The sequence below is a fragment of the Cydia pomonella genome, chromosome 9 (assembly GCF_033807575.1).
Source record: "Cydia pomonella isolate Wapato2018A chromosome 9, ilCydPomo1, whole genome shotgun sequence".
Taxonomy (NCBI): Eukaryota; Metazoa; Arthropoda; class Insecta; order Lepidoptera; family Tortricidae; genus Cydia; species Cydia pomonella.
In genome coordinates, this window is record NC_084711.1 from 19,884,818 (window position 1) to 19,906,118 (window position 21,301).

At 36.5% G+C, this 21,301-nt stretch overlaps 1 protein-coding gene across 5 annotated transcripts; it reads right to left on the reverse strand.

Annotated features, from left to right (window-relative positions):
• Positions 1 to 365: 365 nt before the first annotated feature.
• Positions 366 to 20,943, reverse strand: LOC133521627 (tumor protein p63-regulated gene 1-like protein). Of its 5 annotated transcripts, none has more exons than XM_061856701.1 (6): positions 20,680 to 20,943; positions 16,591 to 16,795; positions 15,090 to 15,266; positions 12,108 to 12,233; positions 8,034 to 8,167; positions 366 to 6,384 (listed from the first exon to the last, which is right to left on the reverse strand). In XM_061856701.1, the coding sequence occupies exons 1-6, from the start codon at positions 20,858 to 20,860 to the stop codon at positions 6,182 to 6,184; spliced, it is 1,026 nt and encodes a 341-aa protein (XP_061712685.1). In that variant the 5' UTR covers positions 20,861 to 20,943; the 3' UTR covers positions 366 to 6,181. The 5 variants fall into 5 exon arrangements, with proteins under 5 accessions (XP_061712685.1, XP_061712687.1, XP_061712686.1 ...); XM_061856703.1 differs by having other exon boundaries at positions 12,135 to 12,233; positions 16,591 to 16,798; positions 20,680 to 20,935; XM_061856702.1 differs by having other exon boundaries at positions 12,123 to 12,233; positions 16,591 to 16,798; positions 20,680 to 20,935.
• Positions 20,944 to 21,301: the final 358 nt, after the last annotated feature.

Genomic DNA, 21,301 nt, shown 5'->3' on the forward strand with positions numbered 1-21,301 from the left:
CAAGCAAAAATAATAACAAAGTAAAAAGACAGAGAACCAAGAAAAATAAAGAACTGAAAGTAAATGCAACGCAAATTTGTCTAGATAACGCAATGAATTCTAAAGATGTTAATATTCATTATAATGGTAAAGAAAATCATCCAAAAACTGTCAAAAAGCCTAAGAATCACAAAAAAGTTAATGAAATATACAATGAAAACGTTGAGAATGATCTATCTTGGGTTGAAAATCTAAGGTATGTTAGAGAAATAAGCCCCAGCGAATTTGATCCAGCGTTAAACATAGTTCAAGATAACTTTTGGGATAATTTTGAACTACCGGGTACATGGGATGATTTAGATTTCAGTGTTTAAATAATACTAATATTTCAATTCAGTAATTTAATTTGTAATAGTTAAAGACATTAGACGTAATAATTGTAATGACAAGACTCAAAGGCCAGACAAGGTCAATAAAAATGACAGTATTATTTATATTTAATTATTTTGAGTTTTTTTCTAAAGTCGAAATTCTGTCGTAATTATTTACAGTGTCTGTAACCATTAAACACCTTATGAACAACAAAGCAAATGTATCTTTATTAACTACCTATCTAAATTGTATATAATAAATATGACTCAACATATAATAAATATGACTCTATTATGCTAAAGTTTTATCATGGGCTAAAACATTATTAATATAAAACTATGAGGCCCGTTCGACAAAAATAATAATCTAAATCAAAATAAATATAACTAATCTAAAAAGGTCTTACTTTACAATATCACAAATAAACGTAAAAGCAATTACAAAAACTTTGGCATAGCAACACATTTCTGCCAAATGACTTAATTTTGGTATTTTCAAGCAGGACTTAATAAGAACACATTATTCGCGAGTATATCTACCAATAGTACAATACATTTGTGCACCCATAAAGTCATATATCTATGTATAGTTCATCCTTTAATGTAAGGCCTGAGTGGACGCTCGAAGCGGAGCGTTCGGCGGGGCGTGCAGCGTGGCGTCAGGATCACAAGTGATGTGAGCAGCGCGTGCACTAAGGCCGCTCCTATACGTTTGCATTTGTTTAATATGCACGCCGCACGCCCAACTCGAGCGTCCGTTCAAGCCTTAGAGAAAGCAAAGAGAGAGGTCCCTCGACATTTTTGTTTAAGCATCCCCTTCATGAAAAAGAAATTGCCCCCATTATAATTTAATGATGGCAAAAAAGCGAGAAATTCTGCCTGTTTTCTTTATGGGTAATATTTTCTTCTCGCGCTTCTAGAGTTATTGGAATAAAGGTCCAATCCAGTTACTATACTATCCGCAAATCAAATTGACGATCGGAGTTGTAAAACTTCTCATTCACGCTTACGATGTCATGGTAAGATCGAAAGAAATAGTGATATGAACTCGGTACTCAGTTTGGTTTGCGGATAGTATAGTATACAAGTTTAATGATATTTACATACTTTTATTCACTGTTACAAAAAAACAACTCATTTATACAGGATATACATAATACTGAGCGCACAAATGTATTTAGCAATCCAAACTTACTACGTAACGTTCAGGTGATCTTAATTATTATGCAAATCCTAAATAGTATGGCTAAAATGACTTGACATTTGACGTTTACGCTAGCGAATGCGTGACCTCTATCGCAGTCCATCTCGCTCGCACTGATGTCTAGTGCGATCGAGTACACGCATTTGCTAGCGTCAATATTAAATGACAACTCATGGTAACCGTACAGACCACCCGAATGAATTCATATAATATTGCCTAGCGGCCATGGTCGTAATACAATATTCTAATTTATCACCGATTTTATGCAAAAGCTACGATTACTAATAAATATTTTCATGATGTAACAATAGATTTTAATAAATGTACTAATATCACGGCATATTTGCGTGGAAAATGATTAAAAACGTATTTTGAACCGTTACTTTATATTTAATCGTATGTCCATCCAGCGGGCCTAAATTGGTTGCAATTTTAGGCTCAAGCGGCTCAGTTCCACGCAGCGCAGCGCAGAGTAGATTTTGTAAAGTAAGGAAAGTCCTTTAGCCATGCACGGTGCGGCGCAAAGACGTTCCATACTTTACAAAATCTGCTCTGCCCTGCGCTGCGTGGAGCTGCGTCGCCTGCGTCTTAGCTTACGCTTACGCTTAGGCTTATCATCTGTCATCACGGCGGTCAGTTTTTAAGAAGTATGAAGGTCCGATAATGACAAATTAATGATAGAAGAGTAACCATCATTATATTATTGTGTTCGTGGATGGTAGTGTCTCTTGATCGCGCGAAATTGTTAAGGTTATATTCCGCGAATAAAAATGTAGGTAGAGGTAAGTAATATGTATGAATGATCATTATACGATGAAATCGAAGTCCCAAGTATATTCTTATCATAATAATTTGTATGGAAACCATTAGCTTAGCAGACGTGCATATATATTTAAATGCAGACATGCTAAGCTAATAATTTTGCTGACTGTACATATACTTTGTATCTTTAGGTATTTAAATAAAAGTAAACAAACAATTTTCGGGTAGTTAAAACATTTACTGGTTAACCAACCAAATACCAAACCGCCTGGATCTGTCACTGAACGACCTGACTTTAACCTACATTATTTGATCATGTAATGTTTTCATCTACCCGTAGTAAGTAAGCCAGTAGGGTTTAAGGAGCCATTTGAGGGTAGATTTTGTTTACTTTTATTGAAATACCCACAGATACAGAGCATAGAGTTCATAGTGTTTAATAATATAATGTATGTACAGTATACTCTGAGTATCTCTTTTTATTAAGTTGATAAAAAGTTGCCCAAATTTAGTTTTAAACGGTGTGTTACTATTTAATAACAATGTATTAGGCAGGTAAAGTATTTTTTACGATGAATTACGGTGTGACGAGCATGGATATTTGTTCCTGAGTCATGGGTGTTTTCTATGTATTTAAGTATTTATAAATATTTATATATTATATATATCGTTGTCTAAGTACCCTCAACACAACTTACTGAGCTTACTGTGGGACTTAGTCAATTTGTGTAATAATGTCCTATAATTTTTTTTTTTTTTTTTATTCATATGATTAAAACTCATCTACAAGTTTTATATTTATGAATGTTTTTGAACGTTCCTGGTTTTGAATAAAAATAGGTAATATTTTCAAAGTCTAAAAGAAACTCGCTGGAGAAATAGGCTCCGGTAACTGCTTACCATCAGGCGGGCCATATGCTTGTTTGCCACCGACGTAGTATTAAAAAACTAGCACAACTGTTCTAAAACGCCTAAAAGTAAATACATAAATAAACATTATAATCATACATATGTAATGTTTAAGTATTTAGGTAATTTAGGTATATGCTGCTTAGTAACATGAAAACCGCAGAATGAATGCTAAAAAAATATATAAATAGCAATTGCGATAAATACCAAAAGATAAGACGTAACATTGCCAAAATAATCTGTCATTTAGATGTCAAATAAAAATACAATTTATTTTATTTGCTATAATTTAACCTCGTGGGATTCACGGTCATGATTCGAATTTAATCTAGCTTTTTCATTTTGGGTCGCTGAGCCAACGGAGTATGTATGTATGTATGTTTAAGTACCTTTTTTTTTAATACTACGTCGGTGGCAAACTAGCATACGGTCCGCCTGATGGTAAGTACTCCAGAGGAGTATCATGCGCGTTGCCGACCCTAACCCCCTCCCGCCCCTCGTTGAGCTCTGGCAACCTTACTCACCGGCAGGAACACAACACTATGAGTAGGGTCTAGTGTTATTTGGCTGCGGTTTTCTGTAAGGTGGAGGTACTTCCCCAGTTGGGCTCTGCTCTAGATCTGACCAAGACCAAGACCATGACCAAGGCCATTAAAAAATGACCAAAGCCGCCAGCGTCGAGACAGCCCAGAGCTAGAATCGAACCAGCGTCCTCTGTTGCGACATATGCTTGATCCGCTTGGCCATCCGGTCACCGTGCCTGGAGGCCTTGGTCATTTTTTCTTTCGTATATGACATTTATTTTGGGTTAGCGTTTGCGATAGGTATTTGGTACTAATTTTAATCTCTCAAAGGATATTTTTTTAATAATTGCGTACCTAAAGAATTCCGCCCTATTTCAGTGAAATTTGCAATATAATAGTTTTACCCCTGACCCATTATTAAAGACACTGCACCTACTTAATTTTTCTTGTTTAACCCATTGGTTGACTGGTAGAGAATGCCTTAAGGCATTAAGTCCGCCAGTTGTACCTTCATATATTGTGCAATGAAGATTAAATAAAATGTTTGAATATCATGAATATAAATAATCAGTTCACTAATACAATTTTAACACCACACCGGCAACTAAATCAATGTTAATTAGAAATTAATTAATCCTAGACTTTGGTAACATAAACTAAAATATATAGTAAACTATACTTTTAGATTTCATTAACAGTACATATACAAAAGCATAAAACATGATTCGTTATTTATTATGCATTAATATTTAGTTTTCATTTCTATTTTCATTACATAACCAACCGGAGTCATAATTTGTTTAAATATGTGTAGTATAGATGGCGCTAGCATAGGTTTTAAATTAATTTTTTTAATGTTATGGCCTGGGTGGCCTTTAAACCAAATCTTATAGAACAAAACTAGACAGGTAAAACCTACGCTGGCGCCATCTATCCAAGCCTTTGATAGTCGCCAACCTATTAGACGCTAAAATTCCCTTTGACAATGCACAATGTAATGTGTACAGGTCATACTCAACTTTTACTATAGGACCAACCCCGATATCGCGAAAAAAAAATTGGCTGTTTCATACATTGACATTTTCTATTAGAAAAAAAACGCGATTTTAGGATGGACCCCATAGTAAAAGTTGTTCAATATGAGCTATATATTCAGCCCGTAAATTATTGCAGGGGACTAAATAAACACCCTGTATACTAAACTCCATAACTCATAGGCCTTGGTTATTAGAAACTAAGCACTCAAAGCCTCCCCCCCCTGTAGAAACCCATGCTGGTTTTATTATGTAACAGTGACGTCACACCTTCGTAACATTGTATCACTATAAATAAAATAAAATAATGTCGACAACGTGATCTGGGGCTTTCTTATTTACTTCCCGAGGGCTGTATACTATGTTATAGCTGGAAAGCGGCAACTTCGTTTAGCCAAAGATAATTTGAAACAGAGTTGGATTTTCAAAGAAAATTTTGTAGCCGCAGTAAATTTACTGCCATCTTTCGACACATGATTGAAACTTTTGAAACGCCATCTGGCTTTGATCTTTGGTCTTTCACTGATGTATTCAATTTGTTAAATATCTAAAAGTGGCGCCATCTTACCGGGCATTGGCTAAAGGTTGTAATACCTTTGGCCGTTGATCTATTAGATGGCGTCACTTTTTGACATTTAACACATATCCGTGAAAAACTAACGTTAAAGATATAAATCTCTTAGTCCGGCAATTAGAAACTAAACTTCCCTCTAACCTTGAAAAGCCCATGCTGGTCTAATTGCGTACGTTGTCTCACCTACGTAATTGTGTATGACTATAGGTGCGTGGTATACACATTTCCACATGGCCTGCCCATCATACTTCCCACAAAACTTATTTCATTTACTCATCGACCTTAGTATTTAGAAACTAAACTTCCCTCTAACTTTGAAGAAGCCCATGCTGGTCTTATTGTGTAACATAGACGTCACACCTACGTAACTCTGTATGACTATAGGTGCGTGGTGTACACATGTCCAAATGGCCCTTCCGTCATACTTCCCACAAAACTTATTTCATTGACTCATCGACCTTAGTGATTAGAAACTAAACTTCCCTCTGACTTTGAAGAAGCCCATGCTGGTCTTATTGTGTAACATAGACGTCACACCTACGTAACTCTGTATGACTATAGGTGCGTGGTGTACACATTTCCAAATGGCCCGCCCGCCATACTTCCACCAAAACTTATTTCATTTACGCATCGACCTTGGTAATTAGAACCTAAGCTTCCCTCTGACCTTGAAAAAGCCCATGCTGGTCTTATTGTGTAACAGTGACGTCACATCTACGTAACTTTGTATAACTTTAGGTGCGTGGTGTACACATTTCGAAATGGCCTGCCCGCCATACCTACTACCACCAAAACTTATTTCATTTACGCATCGACCTTGGTAATTAGAAACTAAACTTCCCTCTGACCTTGAAGAAGCCCATGCTGGTCTTATTGTGTAACATTGACGTCACACCTACGTAACTCTGTATGACTATAGGTGCGTGGTGTATACAGCAGGAGGAAGAGGCCATGGCTTCAACAGCTCTTTGTAACTTCTGTGCGAAGGTTTCCATGTCGTATGTGGAACGCTCTTCGACCTCGTCATCTGGAAATATAAGTTTTTTTAATAACTTTAAACAAGCGCGGAAATGGGTATAACGCGATATTGTTACAGTATTTACAGTACATAATTGGGGCTACTTTACCGCACAAGTGCGGTAACAATTATATTACGTAACTATGTCGAAAATATGTACTGTAAAACGTACGATACATGTGCGATTAAGTAATTCGCAACTGGTGTTGATTTCAAAATACTCCCTTCGGTCGTGTTTTAATTTATCGGCACTCGTTACGAATTTCCTACTTTTCGCACTTGTATCGTAATGTACTTTTTCTCAAACTTGTAATGAAATGTTGACATGACTTCTTCAAATTAGGTCCGGAAATACTACATATCAGGTGCGATGAGTGAAGATGAATTGTAAAGGAATTTCATACAGCCTTACACACCTAGGCCTGTAAGGCAACCTTCTTTTGTTTTTAAACGTCAAATTATGGCACGTCTTGGCATTCAACTATAAAAAACCTTTGCTTTTAGCAAAATTCTGCCAGTATGCTTTTTTTCATTTTTTTGTATTTATTAAATTACTGCAGGGGTTCAAAAGGGAACAAAAATTTCATTATTTTTGCGCTACGACGCACGGTTTAGGAGATACAGTCCCAAAAAGTTTTATTTTTTTCAGTCATGCAGAAATCTTTATAGGGCTGTATCTCCTAAACCCTGCGTCGGAGCGTAAAAATAATCAAATTTTCGTTCCCCTTTCGGTAACAACAAAAAACACAAAAAAGAAAAAAAAAGAAAAAAAAAAGGAAAAAGAAAAAAGCGTAATGGCGTGCGTGGTAGCGCCAAAATAATTACATTTTTGTTCCCCTTCAATACCCCGCGCACTGAATAACCTATCACATTAGGACATGAAACAATCATCATCATCCTATTTTTTTTAATTATTTCATTGCAAGTTTGAGAAAAGCACTATACAAATCTCGGCGGGAAACGGGGTTGCCGGCCGCGTATCCCTAAACGTCCTCGCTACGCTCGGTCGTCTATATCTACTTGGCCTGCAACCCTTCGTTTCCCGTCCTCTATAGTAATGTACTAATACTTTGTTACGATCGTAATTTCAAGAGTCAAAAGAAAATACAGTCGCCATTAAGCTCATGCTAAAATAACATTAAACTTGGCATTCAAATAACATATATCTATGTCTGATATTTGTTTTCGTTTTCCTGTTACCTAAAGGTTGTCTGGAAGAGATCGCTTTTTAGCGATAAGACCGCCTGTTGTTACCGTTCTATTTTCCTTTAAAATTTATTTGTAGTTTTACATGTATGTAAAATGTATAATTGTTGGTGCAATAAAGAATATTTACTTACTTACTTACTTACATACAATACAGGGATAAGTTCGCCTTTGTACTCATGATGAGTGTTTTTTTTTCTCCTGTTTTGTTTTTATTTTTGTACAATAAAGAGTTTTACTACTACTACAATGAAAATAGCGAAAAAATGCTTTGCAGATAATACTATACGTTATATTCATGTCCATGCCAAGTTTAATGCTATTTTAACGTCTTTAAACGATTTTGTTTACCTGTTTATACAGCGAGCAGCAATTATGCATTGTTTAGTTTATTTTTGAGTGCCAATTTGGTACTTTCTACGAAATTATCATTTATTTATTTATTTCATTACCTTTATGCCAGTAAATCGGATGAGACGCGAAGGTTATAAAAGGGACGTCTTGACTAAAAGGATTCCACGCCATCTTCAGCGGCAGCGGCTCCCCTTTGTTCCACATCAGCCGGACTCCGCGGAGGTTACGTTCTCTGTAAGAAAATAACATGTACAGTCGAGGAAATTGATTCTTTAGCAGTTAACGTGTCACGATACAATGGACAGCTCTTACCATAAGTATGTACAGCAGTGGCGGATCGTTCAAAGAACTCGATTCCCACCGGCTTGTCTAAACTTCAGCCCGTTGAGTACTTTCACGATCGGTTCATGGAGAAAAGGAAAGCAAAATTAGCTCCGGGTTCCCTACGAATGTTTGTGACGCGCCGCCACTGATGTACAGCCAAATTTACTTGAACCGCAAGTTGCTAAAGAATCAATTTCCGCGACCGTACAATATATATATTGTACATATATTCAACGAATAAACATAGATAAAGTAGTACTAAGATACGTAGTCACTATCAGATAGGTCGGAGCGGTGTTTACAAATATCTGAACAAAGTTTATAATCAAGTGCATGTTCCGATATTTATGAGCACCTTGGCCGCTCCGGTATATCTGATGGATACGGTACTGTACAATATTGTGGAAGCAACGACAGTTTGAATAGGTGACGATATCATGCCCCTTATGTTAAGGAGGAAATTGCTTTTCAAACGCTGTTTGGCAACCCAGTTCCCATACAACGTAGAGAACTGTACAGCGCCATCTATTTCTGATAACGAATTAGTGACCACAATATTTAGTTCCCACATCGTAGTATTACCTTATTTATCATAAAAGGTACACTATAAGCAAAATACTCCAAATAGCAGTGCTGCTAAGTTATTTTAGCGCTAAGCGAAGGTTATAAATATGTTTTTTTTCTACTCCTCTACTATTTGTCATTTATACATTCATGAATACTAATATAAGAACATACATAACAGGTTTGAAGATATTGTCTATTCCTCATAACAGCACTTGTGCTTTAAAATCGCTAAAACGATACTGCGATTAATGGCTACCAACCTAAAAGAATCAAACTTAATACGGTTTTCAAACTAAGTGTATTGCTGCCAACTTACAAAAACATTTTCTTAATGTCATCACCGTCTAGTGCACGTCAATTAAAAACAAAGTTCACCATAGACAATATTTTTCATTTTGACGTATCCCGTGCTTATAAGTTTTAAAAAAGTAATTTTACATTTTAATTTTAAGTCAGAAATTGTAGAAAAAGTATTGTATGAAACGTTGTATAATCAGTAGGTGAAAGAATGCTCGTGGCGTAATCTTTCACAATGTTTGCCTACGCCTGCGGCTCCGGCTCTCATTCTAACCCACGCCACGCGCCTTTTTTTACCCTCATTTACAACGGTTGCATGAAATACTATTATACTACTAGATTCAAATATTTTAAAAATGCTACTCTGCTGTAGCAAGGTTGTGTTTTGGCAAAAATACATTTTTATATTTTATTTATTTATAGATTTTATAACTATGACTATTTTGAATCTTAGTTATTGAGTCTTAACACAAGTACCAAAGATATTTGAATCTAAGTTTTTAAGAATGAGATATAATAATAAGTAAAAGCAAAAAACCATTCAAAATAAAAACTAATTCACTAAAAAGCGTCAATGGAAGCATTTATCTACCCAGTTGAAATTATTGGAGATGGCATCTTATATCATAAACTCTTATTACTATATGCATAGTTCCTATTATACCAGATCACTTAATTTTACCATTTTACCAGCTCAAATAATTTCAAAAGCCCTGTCGTTATATAGTAGTGTTATAAAGCGTTAGCAAAATATGGTCTACCTTCGAAATACTTAATAAAAACAAATGCATACTTGACAGTAACACCGCAACGATACACCATATGAGATAGTTCGATGGTAAATAATTTGTAATGGGGAATAATTGGGTATTTGACACATGATGAATATTATAACAAAATTTAGCTAAATGTATAGAAAATGAGCCATTCATTATAAAAAAGTGGAATTTAAAAAGACATGAGTCGCTTAGCTTCAAGCTTAAGTAAATCCATCTGTCAGATTATGCGATTTTGGTATTATGAAAAGGTAATAAGGTAGATATTTGCTGAGAGGGTCGAATGGATTTATCTGAGTTTGAAATTAAGCGACACAAATTGAGATTATAAAAAAATACAAGTCACAAAAGTCTCAATTTTTTTTTACTTTCAAAAAAAGAAAAAGAAAATGGTACCATTCGATTCCTTACATTTTATTGAAAAATGACAAGTGATATACATAAACGCAATATTTTAGAGTCAAAATAGCAATTTTCATGATCTTCCATACATTTTGGACAGACTAATATGTGACATCACATTACAATATCATTTTGTTACGCGTTTCAATCATCGAGTGCGAGCGTCAGACTTTAACTCTCGTTTCTGACCTTTGTGTTGCTTAAATGCCATGAGTCCTATTGTAGACATTTGATCCTCAGGAAAATCAAGATCGATTGACATTATTTACAAAGAACTGTCAAGTAGCCAATCGTTAATAAGTTAAAACCATGATAATGTAAGTAATATTAAAAAAAAGAATCGAAAACTACAATTAAAACTAACAATTAATGAACGCTAGCAAATCACAGAAATAAGATTAGCCTAAATAGCGTAATAAAATTAACAAAAAGTAGTATAAGTTTAAAAAAAGGTTTTTTTTTTTTGCAAAATGCTTATTTACGTTTTCCGGTATCCCGAACTGTTCATTAGTATGAAAGCGTTAATAAATTAACATTGCACATTTCATTCATTATTTTCCCACTTTTTTGTAATTATCATGCGCGTAGTAAGTCGCATGTTTTTTTAAATTTAAGCTTCATTGTTTCTATAAGATGTGTAAAATTTACTACAGCTAATGTAAATGGCGCTGTACAATGAGATATTTTTTGGTAAATGAATTGTTAAATGTCAAATTGAGTAACACAGTAACCGCGTACTGTTAAGGGAGCGTGCATGAACTGTAGGAGGCAGCACAGGAGCCGTCAGATTTTTGGGGATGTAGCCCACAAGATGGCAGAACCTACTATGCACAAGAAAACACGTGACGTGTAAATGTACATGTTTATGGTTCCGATTCAGGTCACAAGATGGCAGACCCTCCAACGCGCACGGTCCCTATGGAGCCATATAACGCTATTAAAATTAGCTGTAAATTTTGAAGTACGAATATGTACTGCAGCCTGCGTTTCGTGGGATGTGCGAGGATGCGTAGAGAGGGATGTGTTTGTTAAGAACCAATCGAGGCACTTCATTTACTATCCTTGCTTAGCTCAGCTTTAGGAAACAATATTCTATCGGTTTTTAATAGTCATGTAACGATACCGGTATATCAGCCGATATAATCGGCAGGCCGATATATCGGCTTTGCCGATTCAAATTCACCCGATATCACAGTTTAAAAAGCGCGCGAAATGAACGACGCTGTTAATTTGAATAAACTTTGCTTTAAATGTAAATAAAAAAGGATTTTTTTTTAACATTATAAAATATTACATCTGAATGTACAATTTGTAAACTTTGCTTTCTTAACAAAAATCTACCTAAACTGAATTTAATTACTTACTGATTTTGATTTACTTTTGCTTAGATTGTTTGATGATTAATGATTACCTAAATAAATGTGTTTTTGATGTTGATTTGGCATTTTGTTTATTTTGTTTTTCAGTTTTTCACACTTCATAAAATCGATTGCCTATTAAACATGCATGCATGAAGAAGTTTCATGCATATTAATTACATAATTCTTTATTTATTTCCTTTATTATTCAACTATTAAGCCATCCACATCGGTTACGGTATCGCCGATTATTTAATTCAAAAATCGGTTTCGTATCGGCAAAATCATGTATCGTTACATCCCTAGTTCTTCATCCTCGCAAAGCTCTGGTGAAAACGCATCATAAGATTACACATATAATACAAACAATGAATATTTCCATAGCCAAAACGGCATCATTTAACAAGCCAGCAAATGAACTGAAAACGTCTACCGCAACTCAAAGTACCTAGGTTCAAAATACTTGTAATCGAACAGTTTGGCGTCCCCGTCGTCGCTCGGCCGCCGGCACAGGCGGTCGATCACGACGTCCTTCACCACCGTGGACACGCCCGTCGCTATGCCGTTCAACCGACTGCAGTAAAAGAGGTTGCTTGTTTTAATGTACCCTTTTTAGGATTTCGTAATCACCTAGAGACCCTTATAGTTTCGCCATGTCCGTCCGTCCGCGGGTTTGCGCCGTGATCGTTAGTGCTAGAAAGCTGCAATTTGGCATGGATACATAAATCATGCATGGCGGCAGAACGGTAGAAAAAAAGTACAAAAACATTTTTCTAGTGTACCTGCCATACAAAAAGGTATTTTATGAATTATTTTTTTGCTTTGACCCAGTGTGTGGGGTATCGTTGGACAGCTCTTTCAAATAATAGGGAATAAGGGTCTCCAAAAAACATTTTTGATAAAGTTAATATTTTCGGAAATAGTCCCTCCGAAAGAAAAAAAAAATACGTATCCTCCTTTTTGTCGATTTTTTTCTGGGGATTCGCGACAGAGCCACTAGAGAAGTTAACAGTTTTGGCCACTACCCGCGATCTCCTATAATCTATAGAGGCTTCTCAACCACCTGGGGATTCAATCCACAGGTTGAAGTTCTAAATTCGACCTTAATTTCTTACTTTTATAATATAAGGTGTATGCATGACTTGCATTGTTGACTGAGATGGGAAGCCCTCACCAGACAAAGAATGAAGGACTTTGGAGCAGGCTATCTGGAACCAAAGCAATTCAAAATGCTCCCCATGAGCTCCATCATCCGGCAAATGGAGATGGTCGAAAAAACTCTTGAGTAGTATTGGTAATTACGGCGTGGGTGAAATGTAAACTTTCGTGGTTTTCATACCGGTTAACATTTATCAAATGCAAATGCATATGGCTTCCAGGTCGGAGCCCCTGTCCTTTGTTCTAAATTTTACCTTGAATTCTTATAAATAAGATTGAACATTGAATTTAAGTTAGATTATATTGCGATTTTAGAGCATAAATAATAATGTTAGGTATTAATTATATAAACATGTATCGAAGACGAAGTCATACATTGAACATTAAGCACATTTACCCTTAAACAAGTGCACTCAAACAGCAAATAAGACGAACACTAATGATGCCCCTTGACAAAGATGTGAACTAACAAGAATACATGCAATTTACATTATATTGCCGACTACCAAGGTAAACTGTATTCAAAGGTTTGATCAGATACCACAATGTTTGACGACCGGCCTGGCCTAGTTGGTAGTGACCCTGCCTATGAAGCTGATGGTCCCGGGTTCAAATCCTGGTAAGGGCATTTATTCGTGTGATGAGCATGGATAGTTGTTCCAGAGTCATGGGTGTTTTCTATGTATTTAAGTATTTATAAATATGTAGATATTATATATATCATTGCCTAAGTACCCTCAACACAAGCTTTATTGAGCTTACTGTGGGACTTAGTCAATTTGTGTAATAATGTCCTATGATATTTATTTATTTATTTATTATTTATTAATGAAAAGTGCATGCAAGTCTTTGCTAGTCTAAATCTCGCTTTACACTTGTCAAAAGTTCGATTTAAAACGAAACATGTCACAGACAAGTGTACCGATGCAAAAGCGTTCATATTATCTTCATACTATCTTATCAAGAATTATATCACACAACATATGTGAAAAATTGTATTGCTTAAGGAATAAAATAAAAAAGTGCTGATGGCCTGCCAATGAGTTTTTCTGAACTTATGCACGAAATATCATTTAATATTTACCAGTCCCTTTACAGTGAAGGAAAACATCGTGAAGAAACCGGACTAATCCCTATAACGCCTAGTTTACCCTCTGGGTTAGAAGGCCAGATGGAAGTCGCTTTCGTAAAAACTAGTGTCTACGCCAATTTTTGGGATTAGTTGCCAAGTGGACCCAGGCTGCCATGAGCCGTGGAAAATGCCGGAACAACGCGACGACGCAGGTTTAAATTTTACTTTTTTTTAACTATAAGTTGCCTGTGGAAAGAATATTACAGTCAGCGATAAAAGCTTGTACCTTGACAAACACTTATTCTTGAACCAAGTTGCCATGGTTAAGTACGCCAATGTATTCAAGTGATAGGAACTCACACACATTGAAGCGTATACAGACATTTCCTGTACACTTTGATACTAAAACGAATTTCGTACTACGACTTGTCCACCATGTGATGTATGATGTATCCCTTATAGAACACACTTAAGTGTTACAGTATGTACGAGTCAAGTCCGGATTCGTCCCGAGGGTCGCGATGTTGGAATCTCGACACAATGCGAATTTCAATTCTTTTGTGGTGAGCGTTCCGACTGAACGTCTAGCGAACTTCACCAAGAAAGAGTTTTGGCCGAAGGGTGTCAAGCTTCGGCGGTTCCACGGCCGACTGCCTGACACAGCGGGATTGCGAAATGCATCGCAGCCATAGTGTGTGTTTTAGCTTTTAAGATAGGTATATTGTATAATATGTATGCTTTAAGGTATTTATATATGGGCCGATAGTTGCCTGAAAATAAACATTTTTCGTTAATTTCAAAAATCACTTCAGCTCGTGGTGCGCGTGCCGCAGCAGCCATTGGAGACGATCGCGAGGGCGGACTTCTGGCCAAAGGGTGGTGATATATCGGCGGTTCCTTTGGAATCTGCCGAATCCTACACCAGGTCAGGTGGCGCAGCAAAAGACTATTTGTGTTGCAGTAATGATTTTTAGTTTTTAAGATTATATTTATTGTATGTATGTTAGACTGTCAGGACCTTTGTTGCATAAAATAAATGATTTTTTATTTAAATTTGATTCGCCTTTGATTACGCAAAATGGAACTCTATCACTTTGCAATAAAGTTCAAAACCATAGTGGATGTCAAGTTCGAAATAAATATTTCAATTCAATTCAATAGTGGGAAACATTTCCTCTGATTTTAAAAGCAAGTACTCACGGCACTAAGGAGGAGGGTGGGTACACCAGCTCCCCAATAACGATGGTGTCCAGGTCGTCGAGGTATGTCTTCTTGAAGTCCAGCTGCTTCATGGCGATGAAGTCATACTTTATGGTCATCACCAGCCGGGACGTCAGCAGGACTATTCGCTCTTTCTCATTGTCCCATAGGGTTATTCTGGAATTTTTAAATAGTGATTAATTTTAGTTAGAACCACCATGGTTATTATATATTTGAATGGTTTTAATTTGGTAACAATGTCATACTCTGTCAACAACCAAGAGCCAAGATAATCCCCGTCCTCAGGAAACAGCAGCACTGTGATATACTTCTGTATGGCACTCTCAACAACTTCCAGATGTGAAATTACTGTTCTCTTGGTTGAATGGTTTTTATTTGGTAATAATGTCATACACTTACTCTGTCAACAACCAAGAGCCAAGATACTCCCCGTCCTCAGGAAACAGCAGCACTGTGATATATCACAGTATACTTCTGTATGGCACTCTCAACAACTTCCGGATGTGAAATTAATGTTCTCTCGGTTGAATGCTTTAATTTGGTAATAATGTCATACACTTACTCTGTCAACAACCAAGAGCCAAGATACTCCCCGTCCTCAGGAAACAGCAGCACTGTGATATACTTCTGTATGGCACTCTCAACAACTTCCGGATGTGAAATTACTGTTCTCTCGGTTGAATGCTTTAATTTGGTAATAATGTCATACACTTACTCTGTCAACAACCAAGAGCCAAGATACTCCCCGTCCTCAGGAAACAGCAGCACTGTGATATACTTCTGTATGGCACTCTCAACAACTTCCGGATGTGAAATTACTGTTCTCTCGGTTGAATGCTTTAATTTGGTAATAATGTCATACACTTACTCTGTCAACAACCAAGAGCCAAGATACTCCCCGTCTTCAGGAAACAGCAGCACTGTGATATACTTCTGTATGGCACTCTCAACAACTTCCGGATGTGAAATTACTGTTCTCTCGGTTGAATGCTTTAATTTGGTAATAATGTCATACACTTACTCTGTCAACAACCAAGAGCCAAGATACTCCCCGTCCTCAGGAAACAGCAGCACTGTGATATACTTCTGTATGGCACTCTCAACAACTTCCGGATGTGAAATTACTGTTCTCTCGGTTGAATGCTTTAATTTGGTAATAATGTCATACACTTACTCTGTCAACAACCAAGAGCCAAGATACTCCCCGTCCTCAGGAAACAGCAGCACTGTGATATACTTCTGTATGGCACTCTCAACAACTTCCGGATGTGAAATTACTGTTCTCTCGGTTGAATGCTTTAATTTGGTAATAATGTCATACACTTACTCTGTCAACAACCAAGAGCCAAGATACTCCCCGTCCTCAGGAAACAGCAGCACTGTGATATACTTCTGTATGGCACTCTCAACAACTTCCGGATGTGAAATTACTGTTCTCTCGGTTGAATGCTTTAATTTGGTAATAATGTCATACACTTACTCTGTCAACAACCAAGAGCCAAGATACTCCCCATCCTCAGGAAACAGCAGCACAGTGATACACTCCTGTATGGCACTCTCGACTACACCCTTTCGGAATGTGAAGAAATCTTGAATGTTCTCTCGGTTGAATGGTACATCATAGCGGGGGTATACAGTTTGTTCTGGTGGTGCTGCTGAGGCATTGGCTTGGTCTTGTGGCCTTCCTTCTGAAAAATTAGTTGTAAAGTTAAACATAAGCAACATGAAAATATTATATGAAACTTACATAACTAGTACTATTAAAAATCCTCATGAATCCTCATTTACTCATATAAATGGTATAAAGTCACTCACTTGTATAAAATATGTTTATTATACACCGTGTTTTTATTGAATTGCGTTAACTCCGGGGTTTCGGTAAGTACGTTTAAGGAAACTAAATGGCACAGTTAATTTAAAAAAAAAAAATTTTTTTTGTTTTTTTTTTTACAATTTTTATATTTATAAAAAGTAACTAAATGTTGCATATAGCGTTGTTGTAACATGGGCATTACATTTAACTCAACCAAACAATTGAAAACTGTGATATATCAATGTCATTTCTAACATCGATCGTCCGAGATAGTACGTACGTTTAGTAGCAAATGTATGTACTCGCACTAAACACTAATCAATAAGTAAACAGGCCCTAAGGCAAGTGTACACGCTCGTAAGGGCCTTATAATATAAAAATTTATGATTGATTATCTCCGAAATGGAGTTAATTAGAATATCGGTGTCTTTGAGAAAATTACTTAATTTAAGCTCAGGAATGCACCCTCGAAATTAACGCAAATCAAAAAAAACACGGTGTATATATATGAATGCACAGGCAGCTTATAGCTAATATGTGCACATCAATTTCCACTTGTGTTTTGTTCTTTTTGAAAGTGTTCATGGAGTTTATTTAGATTTTAATAATGATAAATTACTGAGGAGTGCGCCCTGATCCCTGATTCGGCAAACTGTTCGACACTTTTACTACGCGGTTAGATAGGAAGTGTCATCTAGGGTTGCTACTACTCTGCGTCCGTGTCAGTTTCAGAGAGTGTCCTCTCAGTCTATCATTTATGTTACGGGTGTTTGAGTAAAAAAATCTCTTAATCCGGGAATGTTGCAGTTTCCTGTGAGCATTAGTTAATAAAACACTTTTTTTTATACTACGTCGGTGGCAAACATGCATACGGCCCGCCTGATGGTACGGTACGCCTGCAACTCCAGAGGAGTTACATGCGCGTTGCCGACCCTAACACTCCGCACCCTCGTTGATCTCACTTAATCCGGGAATGTTGTAGTCTTCTGTGAGTATTTTATGTTTCCATCAAGTTACAGTTTAAGTTTTAAAGAGGTTCCTAATATATAATTTGGTTTACTATTCTAGATGCCAAACATTTGGAAGGTTCATAAATATTTAATTATTACTCAATACAGTTACCTACAAGTAATATAACCAGGTTACTTGGTAATGAATGTCCATACCAATTCCAAGTGTTTCAATTCTTTTTCATTGCTTGTGAGCTGGGCTCGGAACCGTTTTTTTTTTAAACCCTAAAATAGCCCAATATTTTTAATTATTTTATGCTTTTCACGTAGGACTGAATCATGTCTGTAGATAACAAATTGGTATTATTAGATTGTCCCATTAAAAATGAAATAATAAATCAATGAACGAAAACCAACATAATAATACCGGTATTTTTTGTATCAAGAAAAAATTGGTTCCGAGCCTTGTTTGTGAGTGCAGTTAAAGTGCACATTTGTTGTTTGTGAGTGCAGTTAAAGTGCACATTTGTTAATTTAAATTGAACTCAACATATTTAAGGAACAAATCAAATTATCTTTATCAAATATTCTGATTTGTGTTGCTTAAACAGTCACACTACTATATATAAATTATAAACTGAAATAGATGTCTTCTTCTTCTTCTTCTTGTTAGGGGCTATGTAAGGCTCTACAGCCTATGTATCACTGCAACCATCCCTGATCTATTGTGATCGCCACCTACTACAATTCCGATCCAAGCCGCAACTTCAAATAGCTGCAGAATCGTTTTGATCTCGAGAGACCTTAACTCCTCCGGGCATAATATGTGTCTGCCCAGGGTTGAGTCACGAGTGCGCATTAGGCAAGGGCACTCTGCGAGAATGTGCAAGGGCGTCTCCTCTGCCTCCATACAGAGTCTGCACCACCCTACGTCACGTTTTCCCATAGTGTGCATGTGCTTATTTAGGCCACAGTGTCTAGTAAGCACCGTTACCGAGTTGCACAGTTGGTTCCTAGACAGCGCTAAGACATTCGAGGATGCCTTTTTGCTGAAGGCCTTGATGAGCGCTTTGGAATGGTTCAAGCTTGTCGTTTCTCTCCAGAGCTGAATGGTTTTGTAGTGACAGTAGGTCTTTAGGGTGACGGCGGAGGAAATAGATGTCACACATTAAGGAAAAAGTGATGAGGTGGCAACGCAGCTATAGACCGGTTTCTGGGGTAGTGCGCCGTTTTTTGTCTGGCAGTGAATGTGTTCATTTAAGCTGCTTTTCATACAAGCAGTTTACACACATGAAATGTAACATCTATAGAGACATCTTAATAATTAATGATTAATGATGACTGCAAGTAAATCATATCAATAATAATATAGCTATAGTAATAAGCAATAAACCTTAGTGATAGCTAAGGGTCGGAAAACATAACCCTGTTCCATACAACAGAGACTTCCTTATACCGTCACGTCTGAAAATATTGATACGAAAAAAGTGCCAAAAATATGTATATATGACTTTCTCTTCTTCTTTAGCCCTTCTCTTCCTTCATTTTATGCCACTCATCACGGTTCTGTGCGACCTTGAGCCAATACTTCCCCGCAGTCCTTTTGATGTCGTCTCCTAATGCATCTGGGGTCTACTTTGAGGACGTTCCTCCCCCCATGGTCGCCACTCCAGTAGACGTTTGCTCCACGAATCGGTTTTTCGTGCTATATGACCAGCCCATTCCCACTTCAGTCTGGCTACGCGTTTTACAACATCGGTGACCTTGCTCTTCTGTCTCAGCCACTCATTCGTTTTATGGTCTCTCAATGTGATCCCAACTAGTTTTATATATGACTTTATTGCCTATATATTAAGCTCGTGTATACATATTTTTGGCACGATATTTTCAGACATTACTTTACCAATGTCAATTAAATATGCCCCAATGACATCCATAGACTGTGAACAAACACTTTTGACTCATGCATAGGTCTATAAATTATGGTTGTTTTCAAAATGTTGGACGTTTTTCCAAGCCTTGTATCAACAAGCCATGCTATCAAATAAATAAATAAAATAAATAAATAAATATTATAGGACATTATTACACAACTTGACGAAGTCCCACAGTAAGCTCTATAAGGCCTGTGTTGAGGGTACTTAGACAACAATATATATAATATATAAATATTTATAAATACGTAAATACATAGAACACCCATGACTCAGGAACAAATATCCATGCTCATCACATGAATAAATGCCCTTACCAGGATTTGAACCCGGGACCATCGGCTTCGCAGGCAGGGTCACTACCCACTAGGCCAAACTGGTCGTCAAATCAAGCAATACTGTATAATGACATTTGCAGCAAGGCTCACTAAAATTTGAATTGATTAATGGCAGTTGTACATTATTATTTCTATGAGAAATTTACACTTCTAAATGAGTCTTTGGTTGGTTGACAATATCAATTGATATTGCCAGTGATTTGTTACTGAGGTTTTTATTGTTAAATTAATTAAATTTATATCATTAATTATTGTGTTATTTAAAGCTGTTTTCCCAATACACTTTAAAAAAAACTCTAAATATCATAAAAATACTACCTACAAATCTAAATCTCCAACATTGTCAAAATAATGTTATTAGTACTATATCAAATAATAGTTAAATCAAAATACTACTCAATTTACTTCAAATACTTTGCAAACGAATCAATCCACGTCTATGATAGAGAAAAGATTCCGTACAGAACAATGTGTATATGTTGATTTGAAGTGATATCTCCATAGAAAAGGAACTATAAATTAAAATATACTTACCGGCAAGTGACGATGTAGACGAATTCGACGGTAACGAGTCTGCACCAGACAATATTGAGGGCTTGCTTGTGTTAACACCCAGTGTATTACTACTTCCACCATGCTCTTCAGCGTTATTCTCTGAAGACAGCTGCAGCGTACCGCCGCGGAATTCCAGATCGTCATCAAGTAAGTCACTCATATTTGCTTATAAATTGTAAAGCGTAATTCCGCAAATTCAATAATCGACCGCGATAAGGCTAACGTCAAATTATGGCAGTAAACACTATGCACAAATAAAGCAAATCTTATTTTTTGTTGAGATAAACGTTGAAATAAATAGTGCTTTATCACTTTGCAATAAGATGTATTTCAATTTATCATGTTTTATAGTTTGGCAAATAAAATATTTCTAATATCGTTACAGGTAAAACGTCACGTTACGGCTGCGTTCAACTACTGCGGTTTCTTTTAATATTTTTCAAACCCAAAATGTATACATATATTATACTACTCTTTGATGTATACCCAAAGAGTAGTATATGTATACCCCAGAGTCGTGTTTATTCGAAAAAATAGCATTAATCTACATAAATCTAGTATAGCTGGATCAGGCATGAGCGGTGTAGCGGGTATGTTCTGT